The sequence below is a fragment of the Molossus molossus genome, unplaced genomic scaffold, assembly GCF_014108415.1.
Source record: "Molossus molossus isolate mMolMol1 unplaced genomic scaffold, mMolMol1.p scaffold_m16_p_8, whole genome shotgun sequence".
Lineage (NCBI taxonomy): Eukaryota > Metazoa > Chordata > Mammalia > Chiroptera > Molossidae > Molossus > Molossus molossus.
Window position 1 is genome coordinate 68,558,225 of NW_023425402.1, and position 27,576 is coordinate 68,585,800.

The following is a 27,576-nucleotide window of genomic DNA, read 5'->3' on the forward strand; positions in this document are numbered from 1 at the left end:
ATGTTTAAAAAATATATATATAATCTCATAGTAGAAATTTATGATTTCTTGCCCTTATTACAAATGTACTTCAGACATTCAGAACAGACACTCCTCCTAGGAAAAGGAATTAGTTTTCAGAATTGAAACTTTCCAGTAGAAAAGAAAAGTGAGTAAAAAATCTGAGTCAGCAAATACATTCAGACTGTTCAAGGTAGATAAAAGATAATGATGGTAGACAACCGTACCTCTCTGAATATTTCTGTTCATAGCTTAAACAAAACAGTCTTACTAATTAGAATTAGTGAGGATGAAGCTCAGACACCTATAATTATAAACATCTCTTCAGATCATTCTGATGGTTAGCCAGTGTTGAGATTATTGGAGAAGACTGATTCAGTTTTTGTAGAGTCAACACTCTGGCAAATGATCTTGAAAGTCCATGATATGTGGTAATTGACAATGAGCTAGCTAGTAAGGTTGGTAGAGCTGCTAAGTTAGCATACTCATCTCAATACAAGTTTGTTGCTCTTGCTTATGGTCCTTGTAATGTCTGTGAAAGGATCCAAAACATTTCTTTGTTAAAAAGAAGGTAAATAGAAGAAGATGCTAGCACTGGGGATAGAATAATGAAATCTAAGAGTAATGATCTATGGCAAAATTATTTGATATTATGTTATTTATACTTGGTGAACTTATGGATTTTCATATTTAATATAAGCATCCCCAAATTACAAAATATGAGATAATCTGAGATAATATATATATATATAGGTATTCCTATATTTATTTTAAATTCTAATTCTGAGTACCTTGTCTAATTTTACTAGTTTGTCTATTCATATTCTTGCTTATATATTTGTCAACTCTTAAAAATAATAAAATAGGCTCCTTAAAAACATTCTAAAATTAAAACTTTTCATAATACATAGGGTTTCCCCAAACTTACTTCTAATCAGTGAAGCCTTTATAACCTAACCAGAAAGATATTTGTTCAAAAAGGGCTTCAAATACAAATAGACTTTGACTTGAGCATGCAAAAATCAATTTACTAAATGTAGAACTTTGAAAACCAAGGGATCTAGTAAATAGGTAAAATCCTTGGGTCAAGTTGATTTTCTCCAACTTTAGAGAGATAGAGGAACTAGATCACAGGCATAAAAAAAATGAAACAACAAGTAGCTTGTTGGTCATCTGGCTCTGAACTAGTTAGAACTTGAATTTGATATGGTAAATAATATTCTCTCTAAACTTAATACCATTTCAACATGATTATACAAATATTTCTTTTATATGTATCTGAGAAGAAACCAAGACGTGTACGTGAATGTATGTGTATATGTAAGTGTGTTTACCAAAAGGTCCTGATACATGTTGAGCTGAATCAAGAGGTAAGGCAAGTCCTTGTCCGTATTACTTCAAAGTCTTGTCTCATTCTGGCATAACATTCCAATAAAAAAATGACGTATTTCTATCATTATTTAGTGATATTTTTTCTTAATTTTAGATATTAAAAAAAGGCCCAAGTAATTCTATAATATAAAAATTCTGTCAAATACATACTAGGATCTTAACCTACATAAATTAACCTCTAAAATATATATTATGATAGTTTATCTTCAATTGACTAATAAATTCACATTTTCTTTTCATGAAATAAAAAAATAATTTAAATACTTTTTCCACCTTGCATTCTTTTTGTTGTTGTTGTTAATCCTCACTCAAGGGCTTTTTTCTATTTTTTTTTTTTTTTCTTGGAGAGAGTTGAAGGGGGGATGGGGCGGGGAGAGTGAAATATCAATGCAAGAGACACATTGACGGGTTGCCTCTGGGGACTGAACCTGCAATCTTTTGGTCTGAGGGCTAATGTTCCTACAACTGAGCCAAACCAGCCAGGGCTGCATTCTTCATAAAAAATATCTACTTAAAAAGCATCAGATAGCCCTGGTTGGTTTGGCTCAGCGGTTAGAGCATCAGCCTGCGGTCCAGAGATACCCGGGTTCGGTTCCTGCTAAGGGCACGTACCTCGGTTGCAGTTTGTCCCCGGCCCTGGTTGGTCGTGCGGGAGGCAGCCACTCGATGTGTCCCTTTCACATCGATGTTTCTCCTCTCTCTCTCTTTTCTCCCACTCTATCTGAATAAAAAATAAAAAAATGTCCTCGGGTGAGGATAAAAAAAAAAAGCATCAGATAACTATATCAAGTACTCATACAACTCAATAAAAGGAAGACAATCTAATTTAAAAATGGGCAGAGCCTGGCTGGTGTGGCTCAGTGGACTGAGCATCGTTCAATTCCTGGTGAGGGCACATGCCTAGGTTGCAGGCTCAATCCTCAGTAAGGGGTGTGTAGGAGGTAGTCAAAGGATATACAAATGGCCAAGAAACATGTGAAACAATGCTCAAAGTCACTAATCATCCCAGAGATGCAAATTAAAATGACAATGAGGTAGCACACCTGCCAGAATGGCTACCACCAATTAATCAACAAACAAGTGCTGGTGTGGATGTGGAGAAAAAGGAACCCTAATACACTGTTGGTGGAAATGCAGACAGGTATAGCCATTATGGAAAACAGTACAGAATTGCCTCAAAAAATTAAAAATTGATCTGCTGTATGACTCAGTGATCCCACTTCTAGGAATATATCCTAAGAATCCCGAAACACCAACCAGAATGAATATATGTACCCCTATGTTCACAGCAGTGCTATTTACAATAGCTAAGATCTGGAAGCAGCCAAGTGCCTATTAGTAAGTAAATAGATAAAAAAGCTCTGGTACATATATCCAATGGAATACTATGCAGCTTTAAAAAAGAAAGATCTATTACCCTTTGAGACAGCATGAAAGGATCTGTAGAGTATTATGGGTAAGTGAAATAAGCCAGTCAGAGAAAGACAAGTATCACATATTACTTATATGTGGAATCTAATGAACAAAATAAACTGATGCATAAAATAGAAACAGAGGCATGGACATATGGAACAGAGTGAGGAACCTCAGAGGGAATGGGAGGGGGAGAGAGTAACCAAATAACTTGCATGCATATGCATTACCCATGGACACAGACAATAGGGTAGTGAAGGCCTGAGGTGGGACAGGAACCAGGAGGAGGGAAACAATAGGGGACATCTGTAATACTCTCAACAATAAAGATTTTTTAAAAAGCATCAGGCCCTGCCCGGTTTGGCTCAGCGGTTAGAGCGTTAGCCTGCGGTCCAGAGAGATCCGGGTTCGGTTCCCGCTGGGGCACGTACCTCAGTTGCAGTTTGTCCCCAGCCCTGGGTGGTTGTGCGGGTGACAGCCACTCGATGTGTCACTTTCACGTAGATGTCTCTCTCTCTCTCTCTCTCTCTCTTTCTCTCTCCCCCTCCCACTCTATCTGAATAGAAAATGGAATAATGTCCTCGGGTGAGGATAAAAAAAAAAAAAGCATCAGTTGACATATGTATAGTGAAAAGAGGAAAACCATAAGCACCCTGCCAATACCCAATTGATCAATAAAAGGATCAAGAGAGCTTGAGCAATACTTTGTGGTATAAAACAAATCCCCATGAGTTCCATGTAGATAAAGCTATTATTAATAATGCTAGTAAGTACTGATTACATACGTGCTTCATGGTAGGAAAACCTAAATATTGAGAATATGTTACCTTCCACAAAATAAATTCATAAAATAGTCTAATAAATAATAGTCAAAAGAGAGACGCCTCGGCATAGGTAAACTGCAGTACTAGTCTCCTCCCACAACCAAATCAGAATTACAACTAAACTACAGAACAATCATCATTCAGAACGGCCCGAAATCCAGCTGAATGGAAATCCTACAACTACAAAATTAAAGAAGCCACATCGAGACTGGTAGGAAGGTAGAAGGAGTGAACAGGTTGGTCCCACACCCATGTGTGGTGGATAAAAATCAGGAGGGATACCCTTGGCTGGGAAGGTCCTTTGTGAGGAGTGAGGGGTCCCGGTCCTACACTAGGGCCCCCAGCTCAGGGTTCCAGTGCCAGGAAGAGAAGTCCCCATCACTTCTGGCTATAAAACCAGCAGGAACTGAGCTCGAGGGAGGCTGAGGCTTCTAGAGCCCTAGGCAGGTCCTCTTAAAGGGCCACTCACAGACTTACTCAGACCTGTGCCCTCTGGGCTCCAGCTCCCTCTGGGCTCCAGTGTGGGGGAGGCAGCTTGAAAGGCACCAGAGACATACAGGGAAGAACTGAGTTATTTGGCTTTGGGGCGAGACTTGAGGGACAGCTTTCTCCTGGACAGACATGCTGGTGGAGGCAGTTATTCCTTTAGTCAGTCCTTCTCTGGGGTGGCAGATGGCCACCATATCTGGGACTCTAGCAACCTGGCTCACAGTTTTCCCTGCCCTGGTGATTCCCTGAGGCCCTGCCCCACTCAACTTTCGGGCCCATGCAAGCTGTTTCCAATGGCTTTACCATAGGAATGGCCTGATTGGCTCCTGCTTCAGACTTCCCTGAATTCTCTCAAACATGCAGCATCTGGTCTCACAAGCCCCATATCTCTCATGAAGTGGCCCCAGGCCTGGCATAAGAAGCAGCCAGCCATAGTTCACAACTTGGCTTTGCCTGGGAACCTCCAAGCCCAGCACAAGAAGCAGCCATCTGCAGATTGCTTTGTAGCTTATGTCTGGTGGCCCCAGGTAGAATACAGGAAGAGGCTGACCTTGCTCTAGAGCCAGGACACCAAGTGAACAGTTTCAGACCACATCGAAGCACCACCACCCAACCACCTTCACAAGTGACACACTCAATGAGTGAACTCAGTGGGTACTAGAGCTCTGCTGAAATAAGTCTTGCTCTGTGTGGTGGGCCCCTGCACAGCTGATCCTCCAAGGTAGTCAGAGGCCAATGGTCAGTGGGCATAGCCAGTCCTTGCAGCTGATCAGCCTGAGTAAATCCCTCCCCTGATGTGCCAACAGCAATCAAAACTCAGTTACAACAGAAGGGTGTACAGTCCACACCAGGGGTGCACCTTGAGGGCCCAGCTGGGGTGACCAGGGAGGCTGTGCCATTGGACCCTACAGGACGCCTACAATAATAGGCCACCCTACGAAGCCTAGGAGACATAGCAATTCTACCTAATACTTAGAAACAAACATAGGGAGGTAGCCAAAATGAGGAGACAAAGAAACATGTTTCAAATGAAAGAACAGAACAAAACTCCAGGAAAAAACAAACAAAATGGAGATAAGCAATCTAACAGGTGCAGAGTTCAAAACAATATTTATAAGGATACTCAATGAACTTAGTGAGAATTTCAAGGAACTTTGTGAGAATGTCAAGGAACTTAGTGAGGACCTCAAGAGCATAATAAAGGACCAGTCAGAAATGACAGATGCACTAACTGAAATAAAGAATAAATGACAGGAAATCAATAGTAGAGTAGGTGAAGCCAAGAAGCAAACCATCAAATTGAAATATAAGTAGAAAAAAACACCCAACCAGAACAGCAAAAAGAGAAAAGAATCGGGGAGAAAAAAAAAGAGGATACTGTAAGGAGCCTGTGGGACAATTTCAAGAGTACCAACATTTGCATCATGGGCATGCCAGAAGGAGAACAGAGAGAGCAAGAAATTGAAAATTTATTTGAAAAAATGATGACAAAAACTTCCCTAAGTTGATGAAGGAAACAAGCCCAAGAAGCACAGAGAGTCCCAAACAAAATGAACCTGAAGAGGCCCACATCAAGACACATCATAATAAAAATGCAAAAGGCTACAGACAAAGAGAGAATCTTAAAAGTAGCAAGAGAAAAGCAGTTAGTTACCTACAAAGGAGCTCTCATAAGACTGTCAGCTGATTTCTCAAAAGAAACTTTGCAGGCCAGAGGAGAGTGGCTAGAGATAATCAAAGTGATGAAAAGCAAGGACCTACTAAACTGAGATTACACTATCCTGCAAAGATATCATTTAGAATCGATAGACATATAAAGTGTGTCCCAGACAAGAAAAAGCTAAAGGAGTTCATCACCACCAAAGCAGTATTATATGAAATGTTGAAGGGTCTTCTTGAAGAAGATAAAAAATATGAATAACATGGCAATAAATACATATCTATCCACAATTGAATCTACAAACCAAATGGAAAAACAGAACAAAAACAGACTCACAGATACAAAGAACTTTTTGTTGGTTGTCAGATGGTAGGGGGTTTGGGGGGATAGGTGAAAAGGTGAAGAGATGAAGTACAAATTGGTTGTTAGACTGAGGAAACCTCAAAGGAAAGGGGGACGGGGGGTGGGAAGAAATAAACCAAAGAACTTACATGCATATATGCATAACCAGTGGACACAGACAATAGTGTGGAGAAAGCAAGATAGGGGTGGTAGCGGGGAGGAGGGAGTCAATGGGGGCAAAAATGGGGAACATCTGTAATACATTTCAACAATAAAGATAAGTTAAAAAAGTAAGTCAAAAGAAATCACAGATGTTATTTTACTATGTCAACCCACATTTTCCCACAAATATTTAATATTTAGACATGTAAAGGGTATTTTTACTAAAAATATTTACTATTTAGGTTTTCAATTGATATGTTATGATGCAGTTTTTACTAGACAAGTTATAGGATATCAATTTGGAATGCACAATGAAGATGAATGTTGGAGAGAAGTATAAAAACTTACATCCAGATTTCTTTTACCAATTAGGTGATAATTAGGTATATTTTTATGGTCTCTTAAAAACTTATGATTCCATGCAACATACTAATATTGAGATTTGCTTTTATGATACATTTATATATTAAAAACAGCAAATTTAAGGTTAAAATTAAATTATGGTAACCATTAATTTCTGAATGCAGTAGGATATATGCAAGTAAGTTTTCTTCTCCTTTACAACATTAACTCACCTTGGTATTTCATTTTCTTCCCACCGAAATAAGGTACCAGTAAGAGTATTTCCTGGTAGCTGATCCTTGTAAGAGCCAGTTGCACAAAATGGATCACCTGGGAATAGAAAAGTAAACGGGGATAAGTTCAAATTTTAACTTATATATAATTAAAATAGTATACAACCTATATGACTAGTTCCTAAAAATTTATACAGGCCTAGGAATTTATATATGCAGTTGAGAGTAATGTTTCCAAACTAAGAGGGTAAGGAAGTATTTGCAATACATGTTTATGAGAGAGAAGTGTCTACAAGGCTTCTGACTAGAATAAAAGAATACGTGTAAATGTGCTATTCTGAAAAGTATGCTTAAAATCTCACTTTATAAAAAAAATATGAATTAAAAATTTTTGTTGATTTTAATCCAAATTCCTAGGGTATTCTGTGTGAACCTTAATCAAAATTCTAGTGGAAATCAGATTCCAGATCAAATTTAAAACATACTTTAATACCAATCCTTGAACAAAAAGAAAATACATAATGCATTCCAGAAGTAATGGCAGTAACAGTGTGTGGAAACTTGGGGTAAATGCAAATACTATTTGACCAGCAGTTGAAGAGGGGACAAGTTTGCTTAGTTGTCCCAGTTTCTGAAACTGGGACTTAGGGTCATGCTTTGGAAGTAGTCTCCAAATTTTAGCAAATTTTCTGTGATCTCTTATGGGAATTTAAATTTTCAGATAAGAGAAAGCTTGAATCTTAACTTTATGAAAGATATTAAATTTGCAATCCTCTCCAGCTAAATCTAATACTTTGATTTTATTTGGCAAGCTTGATCACAAAATGGTGATTAGACTGAGATCAGGTATTACCATCTTTACTATTTTAACAAAACATGCAACTAATTCTTACCTATAATTTATGTATTGTTTTAGCATTATTTCCCTAAAGAACATGGAAATGCTCTAATTTAAATATGTATATAAAATTTCTTTTCGACTGTGGATGTCAAAAATTGTAATATAAAATGCTTTTGTGGTACTAAAATATTTACTCTATATAAGTACTTCTATAGACTTCACTTTTACAACTATAGCAATTAATAGTTTCCATTTTGTTTGAAAACTGGTTATATAACTGAATACTGAGACAAAGTTCTAAATCTTTTTCACATTTGAATTTATCTCACTTTCAAAAAAGTAAGACTATAATACATACTATATTAACGTCTTATAAAATATTAAGTTATGCCCATATATGCTATATATTAATTTACCTAAGATTTACTATCAGTTTAACTGTAATATGTCTAAAATAACATGACAAAATAAAATACAAAATATGATTCATGGATCTTTCCATGATTTCAGTGTAACCTTTTATCTTATACAAAACAAAACAATAACCTAAGGGCTATTTAATATAATGAATTAAGATAAAATTTTATTTAATCATACTTGTTATCTCTCTGCTTTTAGATCCCCTGAACTAAATTTCATGTATTTCTGCCTTCAAATTGTAAAAATATTCCATAATTTGAAAAAAAAGTCACTTTTAATCATCATTCTAATACTCAACTTTTATAACTAAAATAAATGGCTTAGATACATTTACTAATTCAAATTTTTCTCATGCTTTTCACCTACTGGAAACAAACTTTTGCATGGTTTCTTTAGAGGTACTGAAAATGTTCTAAATTTGACTGTGGTAATCATTGCCTAACTGTCAATATACTAAAAACCACAAAATTTTCCATTTTAAATGAGTGAATTATGGGGTATATGAGTTATACGTCAATAAAGCTGTTACAAAAAAAATTCACTTGAGATTCTTTTCCTAATAAACTCTAATACCAATGTGTATATTTTATTTTTTTAACTACTCAGCACTTATTATATAAATATATATTATTCATCAATTACATAGCCCTTGTTTCAAAGCTTTAATTTGAACTTGAAAAATTAGCCTTACTTTTCCTTCTTGCTTTTCGGAACTTGACAGCAGCCAGATTTATTAAATTCATTCCATACAGATTGTAGTCAATGAAAAGCTGTAGGAGGTAGGGAATATGCGCTTCATGAGGCTGATAAAATTTATTCATTATGGCTCCACTTTGCAAAAGTTCACATATCCTAAATTAGGTAAAAAAAGTTGTATCATAAACTTATGTTTCCTAGAATGTTAAGTGAAACAATGATTATGCTAATAGGGAATAAAACACATCATATTAGCATACATATTTTTTTACTTCAATTTTACTGGAAATTTGTATTTTGTAAGAAATTAAAAGTGTATAAGTCTCTACAAGTTCAAGAAGATTGTAATCATATCAAGCATCTTCTCAGATCACAATGGCATGAAACTAGAAATCAATTGCAAGAACAACATACAAAGACATTTGAACACATGGAAGCTAAACAGCATGTTATTAAACAATGAATGGGTCACCGAGGAGATCAAGGAAGAAATCAAAAACTTACTGGAAACCAATGAAAATGAAGACACAACAACACAAAATCTATGGGATGCAGCGAAAGCAGTTCTGAGAGGGAAGTTCACAGCACTACAGGCCTACCTCAAAAAAGAAGAAAAATCTGCCCTGGCCGGTTTGGCTCAGCGGTTGGAGCATCGGCCTGTGGTACAGAGAGACCCGGGGTTGGTTCCCACTAAGGACGCGTACCTTGGTTGCAGTTTGTCCCCTACCCCTGGGTGGTCGTGCGGGTGGCAGCCACTCGATGTGTCCCTTCACATCGATGTTTCTCTCTCTCTCTCTTCTTCTCTCTCCCTCCCACTCTATCTGAACAAAAAATGGAAAAAATGTCCTCGGTTGAGGATTAAAAAAAAAAAGAAGAAGAAGAAAAATCTCTAATAGACTATCTAACCTCACAACTTAAAGAACTAGAGAGCAAAAAAAAAAAAACCTCAGAGCAAGTAGAAGGAAGGAAATAGTAAAGATCAGAGCAGAAATAAATGACATAGAGACCAAAAAAAAACAATTCAAAGGATCAATGAAACAAAGGGCTGGTTTTTCGAAAAGATAAACAAGATTGATGGACCCTTAGCTAGACTCACCAAGAAACAGAGAGAACCCAAATACACAAAATCAGAAATGAAAGAGGAGAGATAATAACTGACACCACAGAAATACAAAAGATCGTTAACAACTACTATGAACAATTATATGGCAACAAATTCGACAATCTAAGCGAAATGGACAAATTTCTAGAAACACAGTCTCCCAAAACTGGATCAGGAAGAGATAGAAAACTTGAACAGACCAATAACAACAGAAGAAATTGAAGATGTAATCAAGACTCTCCCAGCAAACAAAAGCCCAGGCCCGGATGGCTTCACGGGGGGAATTTTACCGAACATTCAAAGAAGAACTAATACCCATTCTCCTCAAACTATGCAAAAAATTCAAGAAGAAGGAAGACTTCCAAACTCGTTTTATGAAGCCAGCATAATTCTAATTCCAAAACCAGAAAAAGACACAACAAAGAAAGAAAACTACAGGCCAATATCCCCGATAAACATAGATGCCAAAATCCTGAACAAAATACTAGCAAATCAGATCTATTAATACACCAAAAAAATTATCCACCATGACCAAGTGGGATTCATCCCAGGGATGCAAGGCTGGTACAATATTCGCAAATCCATGTGATACACCACATAAATAAAATGAAGAATAAAAACCACATGATCATATCAATAGATGCTGAAAAAGCCTTCGACAAAACCCAGCATCCATTTCTGACAAAAACGCTCAGCAGTGTGGGAATAGAGGGATCATATCTAGACATATTAAAGGCCATATATGAAAGACCTATAGCCAACATCATACTCAATGCGCAAAAACTAAAAGCATTTCCTTTAAGAACAGGAACAAGGCAAGGATGCCCATTTTCACCACTCCTATTTAACATAGTACTGGAAGTCTTAGCCACAGCAATCAGACAGGAAGAAAAAATAAAAGGGATCCAAATTGGAAAGGAGAAAGTGAAATTGTCATTATTTGCAGATGACATGATACTATACATAGAAAACCCCAAAGACTCCATCAAAAGTTTACTAGACTTAATAAATGAATTTGGCAAAGTAGCAGGATACAAAATTAACATCAAGAAATCGATGGCATTCTTATACACCAATGATAAACTCACAGAAAGAGAAACTAAGAAAACAATCCCATTTACCATTGCGGCAAAAAAATTAAGATACCTAGGAATAAACTTAACCAAAGAAATAAAGGACCTATTCGCAGAAAACTACAGGTCATTGAAAAAAGAAATAGAGGAAGATATAAAAAAGTGGAAGCACATACCCTGTTCATGAATTGGGAGAATTAACATCATTAAAATGTCCTTATTACCCAAAGCAATCTACAGATTCAACGCAATCCCCATCAAAATACCAACGGCATACTTCACAGAATTAGAACAATTATTTCAAAAGTTCATATGGAACCAAAAAAGTCCTCGAATGGCCACAGCAATCTTCAAAAAGGAAGAGCAAAGTTGGAGAGATCTTAATACCAGATTTCAGGTTCTACTACAAAGCCACCGTAATCAAAACAGCCTGGTACTGGCACAAGAACAGGCATATAGACCAGTGGAACAGAACAGAGAACCCAGAAATGGACCCAAGGCAATATGCTCAATTAATATTTGACAAAGGTGGCAAGAGCATACAGTGGAGTAAGGACAGCCTCTTTAATAAATGGTGCTGGGAAAATTGGACAGCTACTTGCAGAAAAATGAAACTGGCCATCAACTTACAACCTACACGAGAATAAACTCAAAATGGATAAAAGACTTAAATGTGACTCATGAATCCATAAAAATCCTAGAAGAGACTGTAGGCAACAAAATTTCAGACATCATACACAGTAAAATTTTTAGTGACACATCACCTAAGGCAATAGAAACAAAGGAGAAAATGAACACATGGGACTACATCAAACTCAAAAGCTTCTGCACAGCAAAAGATACAATCATCAAAACGGAAAGGCTGCGCACTGTATGGGAGAGCATAATAGCCAATGATATATCAGATAAGGGGTTAATTTCCAATACATATAGAGTGCTCATACAACTCCACAAAAGGAAGACAAAGAATCCAATTAAAAAATGGGCAGAGGATCTAAATAGACACCTCTCCAAACAGGACATACAAATGGCTAAGAAACATATGAAGAAATGCTCATCATCACTAATTATCAGAGAGATGCAAATAAAAACAACCTCACACCTGTCAGAATGGCCGCCATCAACAAATCATCAAACAACAAGTGTTAGCGAGGGTGTGGAGAAAAGGGGACTCTAGTGCACTGCTGGTAGGAATGCAGACTGGTGCAGCCACTATGGAAAACAATATGGGGTTACCTCAAAAAATTAAAAATTGAACTTCCATTTGACCCAGTGATCCCACTTCTAGGAATATACCCTAAGAAGCCTAAAACACCAATCAGAAAGAATATATGTACCCCCATGTTTGTAGCAGCACTATTTACAATAGCTAAGATCTGGAAACAGCCCAAGTGTCCATCAGTAGATGAATGGATAAAACAGCTGTGGTACATATACACAATGGAGTACTACGCAGCTGTAAGAAAGAAAGATCTCTTATCCTTTGAGACTACATGGAGGGACCTGGAAAGTATCATCCTAAGTGAAACAAGCCAAACACAGAAAGACAAGTTTCATATGATCTCATTTATTAGTGGAATATAATGAACATAATAGTCTGAGGAATGGGGTAGTCCCAGACACGCGGAAGTGGGGTACAGACTGACAATCCCATAAAGAGGGGGCTGGTGGGGGAGAGATAAACCACAGAACTTATATGCATGTATGCATGAACAGTGGACATGGACAACAAACTGGGGAAAGGGCAGGGAGGGAGGGAGGGAGAGGGAAGAATCAGTGGGGGGGGGGGGGGTGTAAAAAAAAAAAAGAAATTAAAAGTTTAAAATTTAAAGTAAGCCACATGCTCTAAAAATAACAAAACCTTCAATGAAGAGTATTTTGATTTATAAAATAAATTTAATACTAACTATACTAAAAAAGTCAAAATGTCAAAAAAGTTTTTACAATAAGTTTTTTCTTTTAAAAATTTTTTGAAAAGATAATATAAAACTTCTAAAGAAGGCCCGGCTGGTGTAGCTCAGTGGTTGAGCATCGATTGACCCATGTACCAAGAGACTTCAGTTTCAATTCCTGGTCAGGGCACATGCCCAGGTTGTGGGCCAAACCCCAGTTGGAGGAGTGCAGGATGCGGCCAATCGATGTTCTCGCTCATTGATGTTTCTCTCTCTCTCTCTCTCTCTCTTTCTCTCCCCACCCCCCGTCTCTAAAATCAGTAAAGAAAAACACATTAAAAAAAAAAAATTCTAAAGAAGGCTATGACTCAATTCACTACTCAGAGATGTTACCATTTTAATATTTTTCTTTTCTGAATTGTTTTCCTACAAATAATAGGCAATTATAAACAGTAAAATTATAAAGTGCTATGCATGGAAAGTATATGAAACATCTAGAAGGGACAATAATCAGATACAGGTGCAGAGGTAGCTTCTGCAAAGTCTTCTTGAAGAGAAGTGTCTAAGTAGTAGACTGAATAGTAAACTGGTGATAAACTAAGAAAACAGTAGCTTTAAAGAAATGTGGTGACTGAGGAGACATACAAGAAATAAATGGTCAGAACCTTAATGGCTAACTAGATGTGGATAAGGTAGAGCAGGAGTTGATGACAATGCCTAGATTTCTTAGTTAAGCAGTTAGTTGGTGGTGCTGCATTTACTTAAATAGAAAGGATTAGAAGAAAACAGGTTTGTTTGAGGATTTCTTTTTGAGGATTTTTTTGAAGGGAAATAAAGATAAATTGAGTTTTAGACATAATGGGATATTCAGGTAGAATTCTATGAAAATATTAGAAATGAATGATAATGAAGATAAGGATAAGAATAATTTTATTAGCACAGCAAAGGCAGCTCACAGAATACTGTGTTCAATGCTTCAAATGCTTAATCTCAAGTAATCCTCACTACAAACCTATGGTATTATCATCCCCATTTTATAAATTGAGAAACTGAGTCTTAGAGAGATTGAAAAGTTGTCCAAAATCATATAAATAAAGTGGGAAGAGCTAAAGTTCAAACCAAATTTTCTCTAACTTGTGGGCCCTCACTCTTAACTATAGTGCTATTCTAATTATCGGTAGATATCTGATATATTGATCAGGAGCTCTACAGAGAAATATAGGCTACTGATATAAATTTTGAAGTCAAATACATACAGATTAACAAAAACAAAATGAAACTATGGGAGTAGATAAGGCTGTAGAGGTAGGAGAAAGTATAGAGAGAAAAGATAAAATCCTAAGACAGAACCCCATGGAACAACCACAGATGATAAAAGAGGAACCAACAAAATGGCATAGAAGTGACTAATCAGATATAGATATGAAGAAAACGAGAGGAGGCTTATATAAAAACCGCAACATTTGGAATTATTTTAAGGCACTGTAAAAGCACTGATATGAGGTAAAGGTAAGGACAAAAAAGGTGTTGATTTAACAACATTGGTGAAAGCAATTTCAGTGGAATGGTTGGGGTGAACGCCATTATTGGAATAAGTTAAGAGTGAACGGGAGGTAAGAAACTGGATATACAGCCCTGGCCAGTTTGGCTCAGCGGTTTGAGTGTCGGCCTGCAGTCCAGAGAGGCCTGGGTTCAGTTCCCGCTAAGGGCACATACCTCGGTTGCAGTTTGTCCCTGGCCCTGTTTGGGTTGTGCAGATGGCAACCACTCGATGTGTCCCTTTTACATCAATGTTTCCCTCTCTCTCTTTCCCCCTCCCACTCTATCTGAACAAAATATGGAAAAATGTCCTCAGGTGAGGATTAAAACAAAACAAACAAACAAACAAACAAGCAAACAAAAGAAATTGGATATACAAATTATAGATAAATCCTTCAGAAAGAATAGCTATGAGGCCCTGGCCAGTTTGGCTCAGCGGTTAGAGCATCGGCCTGCGGTCCAGAGAGACCCGGGTTCGGTTCCTGTTAAGGGTGCATACCTCAGTTGCAGTTTGTCCCCGGCCCTGGTTGGTCTGCAGGTGGCAGCCACTCGATGTGTCCCTTTCATGTCGATGTCTGTCTGTCTGTCTCTCCCCCCCCCCCTTCCCTTCCACTCTATCTGTACAAAAAATGGAAAAATGTCCTCGGGTGAGGATAAAAAAAAAAAAAAAAAATAGCTATGAGTATGAGTGAATGTGTCATGAAATATGAATGAATGTGTGGGGAAGGAAGAAGGGGATAACTAATAAAAGAAAAGGTCTAAGAGGGTGGATCTTGAGTTTTGGAGGTGAGGGAGGAAATCTCTTTTACTGTAATAGTGAAAAGGAGAGAATAGATGTGAATAGAATTGGAAGATCTTTGATAGGAAATTAACAAAACTTTATTCCAGTGGTTCTCAAACATTTTTGGTCCCAGAACATCTTTTTTTTTTAATCCTCACCCAAGGATATTTTTTTTATTTATCTTCAGATAGAGTGTGAAGGAGAGAGAAACACTGATGTGAGAGGGACACATCGGTTACCTCCCACACAACCCCAACCAGGGCTGGGGATTGAATCGCAACCGAGATAAATGCTCTTGACTGGAATCAAACGCGAGACTCTTTGGTCCACAGGACAATGTTCTAACCTCTGAGCAAACTGGCCAGAACAGTCTCAGGACTTCTTTCTACAATGAAAAAGAATGGAGCAATAGTTTCTTAAAGGTTAGCAACAATGTGAAATTTGAAACCATATCAACACCCTTTTTGTATTCTACATTAAAATCTAATGGTCTAGGCCTGACCGGTGTAGTTTAGTGGTTGAGCATTGACCCATGCACCAAGAGGTCACCAGTTTGATTCCCAGTCAGAGCACATGCCAGGTTGTGAGCCAAATCCCCAGTGTAGGGTATGCAGAAGGCGGCCAATTAATGTTCTCTCACTGATGTTTTTATCTCTCCCTCTCCCTAAAATCAATAAAGAAAAAAAATTATTTTAAAAATCTATTGGTCTTACACTTTATTATTTATTTATATCTTAAAAAATATCTTTTTATTGCTTTTAGACTGGGGAAGGGAGAGGGAGAGAGAAAGAAACATTGACGTGAGAAAAGAAACATTGATCAGTTGCCTTCTGTTTGTATCCCGATAGGACTGAATCCACACCTAGGCATGTACCGACTGGGACTAGAACCGGTGGACTTTCTGGTGCACAGGACAACACTCAACCAACTGAGCCACACCAGTCAGGGTGATCTTGCACTTTAAATACTTTTACCTATGCAGGATTTTCTAACATCATGCACTGGTCATTTGGAAAATACAGATCCACTACCTTAGACAGACCTTCTTAATGTTGATAAATTTCATTAAACAACATAAAAAATTATTTGTTAATATCATCATCTATTTCATCAGAAAAATCTTTTAAGCACAGGAAAGCTGTTAAATTTCACAGTGCCAATAAAGCTTTCAAAAATTCTAATTTTATCACTGGCAACAAATATGAGTTTTCTTATTTAAATGACTGACTCACTTTATTTTCGAGATGATGTCTGTCAAATAGGCAAAACACTATAACTTGTTTTAATTATCAGTTGTTCTTTCATGTAAAAATGGTGTTCCATTAACAAAACAGTGGTTAGTTCAGCTTGCAACTAAAAACAATCATAAAGTGCTTTTTCCTTGAGACATTCATTCATAGTACTTCGGCACACAGAAGATGTGCCTCATGCTTACTTTCATTGTATCACATAAAATATTAAGATGTATACCTAAAAGTCAAGATCTTAATTAATAATTTTTACTAGCCCTGGCCGGTTTTGCTCAGCGGTTAGAGGGTTGGCCTGTGGTCCAGAAAGACCCGGGTTCGGTTCCCGCTAAGGGCACATACTTCGGTTGCAGTTTGTCCCCGGCCCTGGTTGGTCGTGCGGGTGGCAGCCACTCGATGTGTCCCTTTCACGTCACTGTTTCTCTCTCTCTCTCTTCCTCTCTCTCCCTCCCACTCTATCTGTACAAAAATTGGAAAAATGTCCTCGGGTGAGGATAAAAAAAATAATAATAAAAAAATAATAATAAAAAATAAAAATAATTTTTACTATATCTTCATAAATGCTCTTAAACAAAACTGGCTTTTATTATTTCATCTGTGAGTGTTTAGTATTGAAAATACAATTAGTATAGTAGTCCTCCCCTTATCCACAGTTTCGCTTTCATTTTCAGTTATACGAGGTCAACTATGGTCTGAAAGTATTAAATAAAAACATTCCAGAAATTGCCCTGGCCGGTTTGGATCAGCGGTTAGAGCATCGGCCTGCAGTCCCAAGAGACTCAGGTTCGGTTCCCACTAAGGGCCCGTACCTCAGTTGCAGTTTCTCCCCGGCCCTGATTGGTTGTGCGGGTGGCAGCCACTCGATGTGTCCCTTTCACGTCACTGTTTCTCTCTCTCTCTGTTCCTCTCTCTCCCTCCCAGTCTACCTGAGTAAAAAATGGAAAAATGTCCTCGGGTGAGGATAAAATAAACAAAAAAAAGACTCCAGAAATAAACAGTTCTTAAGTTTTAAATTGCATGCTGTTCTTAGTATGATGATGAAATTTTTCATAGTCCTGCTCCATCCTGCCCAGGATGTAAATCATCCCTTTGTCCAGCATATCATTGCTATACATGCTACTTGCCTGTCATTCAGTAGCCACCTCAGTTATCAGATTGATTGTTGTAGTATTGCAGTGTTCAAATAACCCTTATTTTACTTAATAATGGTCCGAAAGTGCAAGAGTAGTGATGCTGGCAATCCAGCTATGCCAAAGAGAACCCATGAAGCATATGCATATATAGGAAGAAACTTAGCATACTATATATAGGGTTTGGTTCTATCTGCAGTTTCAGGCATCCACTGGGGGGTCTTGGAATATATCTCATGTGAATAAGGTAGGGGGTTACTGTAGTTTGATGTTGTTACCCTGATTTGGACTAGGGGCCAGCAGTTTTACCCACCACCAGTGAACACAGTGAAAAAGGCAAGTCACATCTTGGTATTATTATGAAAGTAATTCTGACTGTGCAGAGTCTCCTGAAAGAGTCTCAGAAACCCCCAGTCCACATGTGGACAAGCAATGTCCTAGTCTAATGGGTTCTATTTTCTCTATGAGGTAGAAGGAAAAGCTTCAGGAGAGACTTAACATTTGAGTAAAGAGGGTGGAGAATGGTGAGGATAGACTTAATTAGAGAAAAGCAGATGTTAAGGCAGGTTAGGGAAGTGCCCAGGTGAAGTTGAAGACCATGAATTTACAGTGGCACCAACCTGTTGTGATATTTTTGTATCCTGCAGTAACCAGAAATCAGAGTTTAGCAAGGGAAAGTAAATAAATGAATTAATTCAGAATTGGTGGTTTTTCACCTAGCAGGAAAGGGAGTTGGAAAGATAAAGAATAGAATCTAAGATGGAAAGAAAAGAAATTAGTTGCAGGAGGAGGCTACAAAATGGGAAAATAGTAGTGGGGCCCAGGAGTTTGAAGACTAAAAATCTGTAGAATAGGACACGGTCAAAAAAAAAAAAGAGAGACAAAGAACTTTACTGGAACCATGAATAGGTTCTAAAACTGATAGGTACACAACTCAGTCAATTTTCTAAAACTCATTAAACTGTGTATACATATAATGCGTGAATTTTGTGATATGTAACTTATATCTCAAAAACTTATTAAGAAAAGATATGGGAGATTACAGTCAGAAACCAAGATGTTTGCATTTAAAATCTCAGAAGTAGGACAAGTTCTAGGGTGTGATCAAGAGAGTACGTAGTTTAAGGAGAATGGAAATAAAGATCACAGGAGAGGAACAGCAGAGAAATCAAAAGGCCAGTCCTCAAATGATAAGTAGAGTGTTCATTAATTCATTCCACAATTATTCACTAACTACTATGTGCCAGGCACTATTTCAAAAACTGGGGATTCATCAGTAAACACAGTAGAAAAACTGCTGCCCCCGTGGACTTACATCATACTTGATCACTAGAACAATGTGCACCAACATCAATACTATTTACAGATGAGAAAGCTAAGGCACAGAGAAGTTAAATAACTTGCCTAAAGTCACCCAGCTAGTAAGTAGTAGAGCCAGATTTTGAATGCAGGCAATCTGGTTTGAGAGTCTGGACTCTTAACCACAACATTATGTATTAGGTAAATACTGTATCAAATGATTCATGTATAAAGGTCTTTAAAAAATAACAAATAAAAGAGAAAGTGTTTTCTTTCATAGAACCCTGTTCTTTTCCTTCATAGCATCTATCATGTTTTTTGGTTAGATATTTAGGTTATTTGTTTACTGTTTCCCCTGCTAGGCTGTAGGATCCCTAAGAACAGAAACCATGCAAACTTTATTCACTAATGTTTACCCAGCAAATTCCACAGTGCACCAAAAAAAGTAGGCATTTTATAAATATTTATGAAAAGGATAAATTAATGAAGTCATCAATCAACCAGGAAATTTCAGATAGGAATTGTGATAAGCTGACTATATAAAATAAAGCAAACTTACTGGAAATAGTTTAATACATATTTGATTGCTACAGTCACAGGAAGAAACACAAGTTATATTTATACTTCAAGCATAACTAGTTATAAGTTATTTATAAAAGACTCATGCAAATTTTATTCATGGACTCCCCTTAGCACAACTGGGGATAAAAATGAGAAAAAAATGACTGAGGTTTACTCATGCCACTATGTATATAAAAGAGGGTAAGAATCCACAGGGATTGCTCCATGGATCTGAGAAAGTGTGACTAGAGGGAAACTGGTATGAGAAACATCATTGTCTGTAAAGTGACTCTTCTCAAAAATTATTTTGGTACCTTATATAACAGAAACTGTTTGGGGTAAGGTTGGGGACAGGTAATAACCACTGCAATACAGTGTGCTCAATGGCCTAATGTAGAGTAAACCCCATCTCCTTGGTGGTTGTGCCTCTCTTGGTACCTAAATTCCCTCTGGGGAAACACCTTTTGTATCTTACCAAAAGGTTACCTTTGGAACCTAGTACCTACTGGCAGAGAGGATCTGCTGAAAAACAACACTCAGCCCTTCTCCAAGGCTACTTTTACCCTGGCTTGTCACCACACAGAGTAAAATCACTTGTTTTGAATCTTAGAGAATGACTGATATCTCTATATGTGCCCTTCCCACCCTCAATAACACCGGCTCGAGGATGACTGAGAGAATAAGCTATAGGTCTTAAGAAAGATTTAACGAAAGAAGAAAGAAAACCAAATAGAAATAAAACAAACAAAAAAATCCAGGATGTAAAATTTCACTAAAGACTAAGGAGTCAACTGGATTCTGAGACCTCAGAAGCCTTCCCACTCTGGCCTCACTCTCACATATTCTCATTGCTTTGACACTAAAGAGCTAATTTCTCTTGGTATTGAACATCTGGCCTGGACAACAGGGCACTAAGATCATACATGGCAGTCATCATGTCACCTTATCTTACTTCCACAAACTCTTTAAATCTAGGAGAGAAAAGAAGCAGTTAGGGGCTATAAACAAAGGTCCCTTCACCCTTAAAATATCCTTCCGACGCACATTACGTACATATTATGGTTTCTTTCTTTTTTTTTCAATCCTCACCCAAGGACATATTTATTTATTTATTTATCTTCAGATAGAGTGAGAGGGAAGTAGAGAGAGAGAAACACTGACAGGAACATCAACTGGTTACCTCCTGCACGACCCCGTTCAGGGTTGGGGACAAACCGCAACTGAGGCACGTGGCCTTGACTGGAATCAAGCCCTTAACTCATTGGTCAGCAAGTCAACGCTCTAACCATTCAGCGAGGGCTAGATTTCTTTTTATTAGTAAAATACTTAAATGATAATTATTCATTTTTATTTCATTTAATTTTGTACCTTTTCACCATTGCAGGATTGTAAAGATAGATCTTCATAAAGTGTCTTTCCTTCTCATGATAACCATAAAAAGGCCTGAAATAAAAGAAAAAACATCACATTATTTTTTTACTCAGAGATGAAATAATGTAACTGCTCTAATTTGACTCAGCTGGCCTACTTCTGTCTTACTTATAATAAATGTTACCCCCAAAAAACCCCAAATCAAACAAAAACTCTAAAACATTTGCAATTAAACCTACCACAGGTTAACATATGAAATACTGAAATCTGGTTACTTCTTTTAAAAAGTTTTAAAATACCCCGTTAAAAAACTAGGGACAAAAAAGCAGCAGAAAACTATTTTACACGTTAATTTTAACCATATGACTCTTTAAAAGTGGCTCTTTTTTCTTTACTTGGACCATGCATGAGAAAAACTGAGACCTTTCAGGCACCTTCTCCCCTTTCCCATTTTTTTCTGTCAAAAACTAAAGCTCTTCATCTACAAAGTCCTTTATTTTAATTTTTTTTATCCTCACCAGAGGACATTTTTTCCATTTTTTGTTCAGATAGAGTGGAAGGGAGAGAGAGGAAGAGAGAGAAAGAGAGAAACATCGACGTGAAAGGGACACATCGAGTGGCTGCCACCCGCATGACCAACCAGGGCCGGGGACAAACTGCAACCAAGGTACGTGCCCTTAGTGGGAACCAAACCCAGGTCTCTCTGGACCGCAGGCCGATGCTCTAACCGCTGAGCCAAACCGGCCAGGGCCAAAGTCCTTTAATTAACAGCATGTATATCATTTTCCTTAATCATCTCTGTTTATTAATTTTGCAAGTTCATTAGGTAGAGATAGTTTATGTTATGTACATGTATGTGTATACCTATTATTATTATTTTATCCTCACCCGAGGACATTTTTGCATTTATCTTCAGATAGAGCGGGAGGGAAAGAGTGGGGAAGAGAGAGAGAGAGAAATGAGTGGCTGCCACCCACACGACCCCAACCGGGGCCAGGGACAAACTGCAACCAAGGTACATGCCCTTAGTGGGAACCGAACCCGGGTCTCTCTGGACCATGGGCCGATGCTCTAACTGCTAAGTCAAACCAGCCAGGGCATATACCTATTACACACACACACACACACACACACACACTTAAGTTTCAAATAACGCCTGTGAAAACTGTAGACAGGAACTTCAGAGACTGAAAAAATCATGAACTTACTACTCAGGACCCTAATTATGTTGAGCCTGGGTTTTTCTTGGGGCATCAGCTGGAATGGGGAAAGGGAGAAACAAAAATCTACATGCTAAGAAGAGAAACAAGTCCTCAATGCAAGATGAAATAAGTTGGGCTATCATGTAATATCATTTCAGGGGGATCTGAAACTATACCAGTATATCTGATACACACATCATCCTTTTCGAAGATGATGTAATTAGAAACAATAGGTGAACAGGTATAAATTTGTAGACTAAAAAGTTTTATATCTTCTTAGAGTTTAATTTTTAGGTGGATAAACCCAATCACCTTTCATTTAGAAAATACTATCCCTTTATGATGGACACTAGATAGAACTTACTCTCATTAGGACATCACCTCTCTCTGTGATGTCTCACAGTGTAGTGGACATTAAATACAGGAGAAATTTAGCAGTGAAGTCATTATTTGGGGTATATTCAAACAACTTTTGTTTTTAAAACTGTTTCAAGCTTTAGATCAGAGACATCTGTATGACTCCTATAAAGCAATTTGTTTTTTGTTAAGAGTGAGAGAGGAGAGGGAGAGGGAAGGAGAGAGAGAGAGAGAGAGAGAGAGAGCATTGATGTGAGAAACATCAATCAGCTGCCTCCTGCACTCCCCTACTGGGGATTGAGCCCAAAACCCAGGCATTTGTCCTAACTGGGAATTCAACTGGCAAACTCTTGGTGCATGGGATGTTGCTCAAGGAACTGAGCCACACCAACCAGGGCAAAACAATTTCTATTTTTAAAAAAATCCAACTGCTGCCCGGCCAGTGTGGCTCACGGGTTGAGCGTCAATCCATGCACCAAGAGGTTGCCGATTTGATTCCCGGTCAGGACACACGTGCCTAGGTTATGGGCCAAATCCCCAGTGGGGGGCACACAGGAGGCGGCCAATTGATGTTCTCCCTCATCAATGTTTCTGTCTCTCTCTCCCTCTACCTTCCTTTCTCTCTAAAATCAACAAAGAAAAAAAATCCAACTGTTTACTAAGGTTTGAAAAGTTTTTATGTCACCCTTGCCACTAACTCCAATCTTACATCATACCACTCTTCCTTTTTCCTTCAGCCATTCTAAACATTTTAGCCCCTCTCACTTGATCCACTCTCAAGTAACTTGCCATTCCATTTCCTCTGCCTGAAATACTCTGCCCTAAATCTCTGCACGACTTGCTTTCAATCTTCACTCAGGGCTTTTAATCTTCACTCAGGGCTCTGCTTAAACTCACCTGCTCAGAAAGGTCTTCTCTGACCATCACTATCTATTCCTTACCCTTCACCCTTCTTTGCTTTCTAAAAAGAAAATAACTCCACTTCCTGTCTAGTTTGTTGCTGTTCACCCAATTTTGCTTCAATAAAGGAAGGGGTGAAAGAAAGACACATTACATGAATAACTTATCTCTCTTACTGACAAAATTAAACTCTTTATTCCTCATGCTATGATACTCTTCATATACTATACATAAATGTAACTCTCTGGTCTGGAGAAATGTCTTATCATTACCCAGATAAGTGGGGGGTCGGGGCAGGGGGGAGAAATTAAATCCACATTGGTGTGGTCTATGTTATCTTTGCTTTTGCTAACAATATTAGTTTTTATTAAATAAAAAAATCTCATAATTTCAAAAACTGAATATAAGTTAAGACTACTAAACTTTTAAAATTCTTTGAAGGATGCTGTGGTCTTATCTATAGCCCCAAAATATATCCTGAAAACCCTACAAATTCATTTTACTGTTTCTTTTGGCCAAGAAAATCTCTGTATAATTTACCCTGCAACCCTTACTTCCTACTGTTGGCTTTAGTTGATTCTGCAAAAGAATTCTCAACAGGGAGACTCTTTGAGGCAAAGAAAGTAGAATGGAGCCGAGTTTGAGGGTAGATATTTTTATGCTTAAAAAGTTATATTCAGCCCTGGCCGGTTTGGCTCAGAGGTTGGAGCATCGGCCTGCGGACCAGAGAGTCCCAGGTTCGGTTCCCACTAGGGGCATGTACCCCCCCCCCAAAGTTATATTCAATAATTAGAGTTAATTCTTTAATATAACAATAAGAAGGAAACTGAGCACACAAATAGGGGAAATCTCAGTTAATTAAAATAACTTAGAATCTCTATATAGGATATTTTCTAGAAACATAGTAGCTATATATCAAAACTAAAGCTGTCCTACTATGGGCACATCATGAGAAGGCAGGGTTCTTTGGAAAAGACAATAATGCTGGGAAAAATGGAAGGCAGCAGGACAAGAAGAAGACAAACATGAGATGAACTGACTCCATAAAAGAAGCCATACATGTGAGTCTATAGGAGCTGAGGAAAGGACATTATGGACATCACTATTCCCAGGGTCACCAGGAGTCCAAGCTGACTCAATAGCTCCGAACATACAAGTGGCAAGGAATCTCAGAAATAAGCCTAAAGTCATGTCATGTTGCTGTCTCTTAACCCAGCCTCAGAATAATCCATAGTCTAGGAAGACTGGAATTAAATATTTTACAAATTTTAATTTGGTAGCTAGAGGCAACCTTGTCAATCTTAAAGAAGTCAAGAGTACTAAAGCAATAAAGAAATCACAGAAGTTAGAATGTATGGTAAGGGAAAAGAGAATCTAGGTAAGAAAAAGCCAAAAAATATGAAATAGAAAAAGGAAAATGGCAGTTAGAAATTAGATTGAACAGCTCATCTTTTGCCCCAGGTATCCAGACTTGTAACTCAAAAATATGGCAATGCTTTAACAAATACCCATCAAAAATATAGAAGGATTGGTGATTAATTATTCATTTCACTAGGCTCTTTGGAGATTCAACTTTGAAATACGTATGTATAGGGAAGTTTTTAGAAACCATTAAATATTAAAAAGTTAGAATATAAAGCTGGCGATTCTCTTTAACATAATTACTGCTATCATAAGACAGGTGTGAACTTTCACCTCATTCATTTATTCAACCAAATAGTTACTGAGCCCTATATGCTAAGTGCCCAACACCATACAAGGTGTTAGGCATATAATGATGAACAAGATAAACGTGGTCATTTTTCTCATGAAGTTTACCTGACAGTGGGAGAAACACATAAAAATTAAGTATATAAACAAAAAATTTAAATAACTGCAAACTCTATTAAGTGCTAAAGGAAACTAAAATGGGCTGAGATACAGAATAATAATAACCCATTTTAAGTAGAGAAGTCAGAGAAAACTTCTCTGGAGCAGTGAAAGATTTGAAGGATTGGAGAAGGATAGAGAACTCAAGGAAAGGAAACTGCATGTACAAAGGTTGGAAAGAGCTTGGCACATCAGAGAAACTAAAAGACATAGTGAACAAAGTTACAGAGGCGGCAGGGGTCAGATCACATAGGCAGTGGTTAGAAGTTTAAACTTAATTCTAAGAACAATATGAAACCATTCAAAATTTTAAAAGGATCCAATTTACATTATAAGAAGAGTAATTTTGTGGACAAGAATAGAAGAAAGAAATTCAATTAAAAGAATACTGTGGTGGTCCAGAGGAAAGCCTAGATTAAGGTAGAAGTAAGTATACAGATTTAAGATCTCCACTTGGATTTCACACAGACATATCAAACTTATGTTTCGGTATAAGCTCCAAATCTTTCCTGTCGGCCTGCTCTACTGGCACCTTTCATTCCCTTAGCAGGACAGACTCAAACTTTTGTAGTCATCCTTGATTCCTTTCAAAATCCTCATCCAGTGAGAGAGCCAATCTTATTGACTCAACTCTCAGAATAGATCCAGAAGCTGACTACTTCTCACTACTCCCCTATTACCCTAGTGCCAGCCACTGTATTTTCTTACCTAGATTAATGAAAGAGTCCTAATGCTCTCCCTGCTCCTATATCTATTTCTCTATGGTTTATTCTTGTTGTTGCTAATCCTCACCAAAGGATGTTTTTCTGTTGATTTTTAGATAGAGTGAAAGGGAGGGAGGAACATCAATGTGAGAGAGACACATCGATTGGTTGCCTCCCTCACATCCCCAATTGGGTCTGGGGATTGAACTCAGGTACATGTCCTTGAATGGGAACAGGTCCACAGGCTCACACTGAGCCAGAGGTGGGAAACATCCAGCCCATGGGCCATATAAAGCCCGCGAAATCAATACCAGCTAACATCACACACACCTTACCAAATTAGCCTGACCAAATATAGCAGGCTAATTTTTAAGTTGATAATTTTGTATGGCCCACAGAATGATGTTATAAATAACCAAATGGCCCTTGGCAGAAAAAGAGTTCCCTATCCCTGGGAGCCAAAACGGCCAGGGCCTCTATGATCTATTCTTAACACAGTTGCTAAAGTAATCCTTTTAAGTTTAAGCTAGATCATGGTTACTCAAAATCATGCATAGCTCTAAGTAAAAGCCAATGTTCTTGGAACAGCCTATGGCAGCAGTTCTCAAAGTGTAGTATGCAACAGAATCATCTGAAAGGCTTATTAAAACACAAATTTCTGGGCCCGACCACCAAAGTTTCTGATTCATTAGGTCTGGGTTGAGACCCAAGAATGTATTTTGACTAAGTTCCCAGATGTGTTAGTCCAAGTCGTCTGAGAAGTAGATGTCAAAATGTACAAGAAATTTATTAGGGGAAACACCTGAGAGAGAAAATGAAGAGGGACCTAGGAGAGGCTGGGGACAGCCACCAGACTTAAATATAGGTCTGATCACAAGTAAAGGAGAGAGGAACAGAGGGAGGATTGATGGAAGTGTCTTCTATTGCAGTGTGTCTCTAACGAAAGTTCAGAAAGGCTGTCAGAGTCCTCAAGTGCCTCCCAGGAACAGGCCTGCCTCAGTATCATTGCCATGCTTAGTCATGGGAATAGTCTATGAAAAGGAACTTGAGTGGCTATAGGATGATAGATGGATTTCAGTGCAGCAGCTGGGGCTGTTACGCAAGTATGCTCCCTGTATTTGGAGATCTGAGAGGTACATTCTCATGGCTGTCAAACCAGGTAAAGTCGATGTTGGTGATCCTGGAAACCAAAGTACAGAAACCACACTTTGAGAACCATTGGCCAACATGACCTCCATCCTTTCATATCTCCCTAACCTCCTTTTGTCTTACTCTCCTTTCCTCCCTCCATTCCAACTACCTGCCTCGATGCTGTTCCTACTCCCTTACACTTAAGTCTTTGCTCAAATGTCAAATTGCTTCCCTTTATTAAGAACTTCCCTTTATTACCCTATATAAAATTGCCACCAGTCTATTTCCCCTCCATACATTACTGATCCTTATTATCCTGCTCTACATCTTTTGTTCTATAGTACCAATTATCATGTAATAAATACATTTATTTCATGTCACATCTATTGGCTATTTTCTTTTTTTTTTCCATTTTTTGTACAGATAGAGTGGGAGGGAGAGAGAGAGAGAAACATCGATGTGAAGGGACACATCGAGTGGCTGCCACCCGCACGACCAACCAGGGCTGGGGACAAACTGCAACCGAAGTACGTGCCCTCAGCGGGAACCGAACCCGGGTCTCTCCGGACCGCAGGCCGACGCTCTAACCGCTGAGCCAAACCGG

The 27,576-nt window shown here is 38.1% G+C and overlaps 1 protein-coding gene across 17 annotated transcripts in view; it reads right to left on the reverse strand.

Moving 5' to 3' along the window:
• REV3L (REV3 like, DNA directed polymerase zeta catalytic subunit) overlaps positions 1–27,576 on the reverse strand; it is a 178,597-nt gene that overhangs the window by 97,728 nt on the left and 53,293 nt on the right. For all 17 annotated transcript variants that reach the window (XR_004957532.1, XR_004957531.1, XM_036247699.1 and 14 more), the window contains 3 exons: positions 20,807–20,881; positions 8,810–8,970; positions 6,858–6,954 (listed from right to left, as the gene is read on the reverse strand). Coding sequence is in view for 15 of the 17 variants with exons in the window: in XM_036247699.1 (XP_036103592.1) it covers positions 6,858–6,954; positions 8,810–8,970; positions 20,807–20,881 (333 nt within the window). In the remaining 2 variants the exon portion in view is untranslated. The remainder of the gene's footprint in view (positions 1–6,857; positions 6,955–8,809; positions 8,971–20,806; positions 20,882–27,576) is intronic.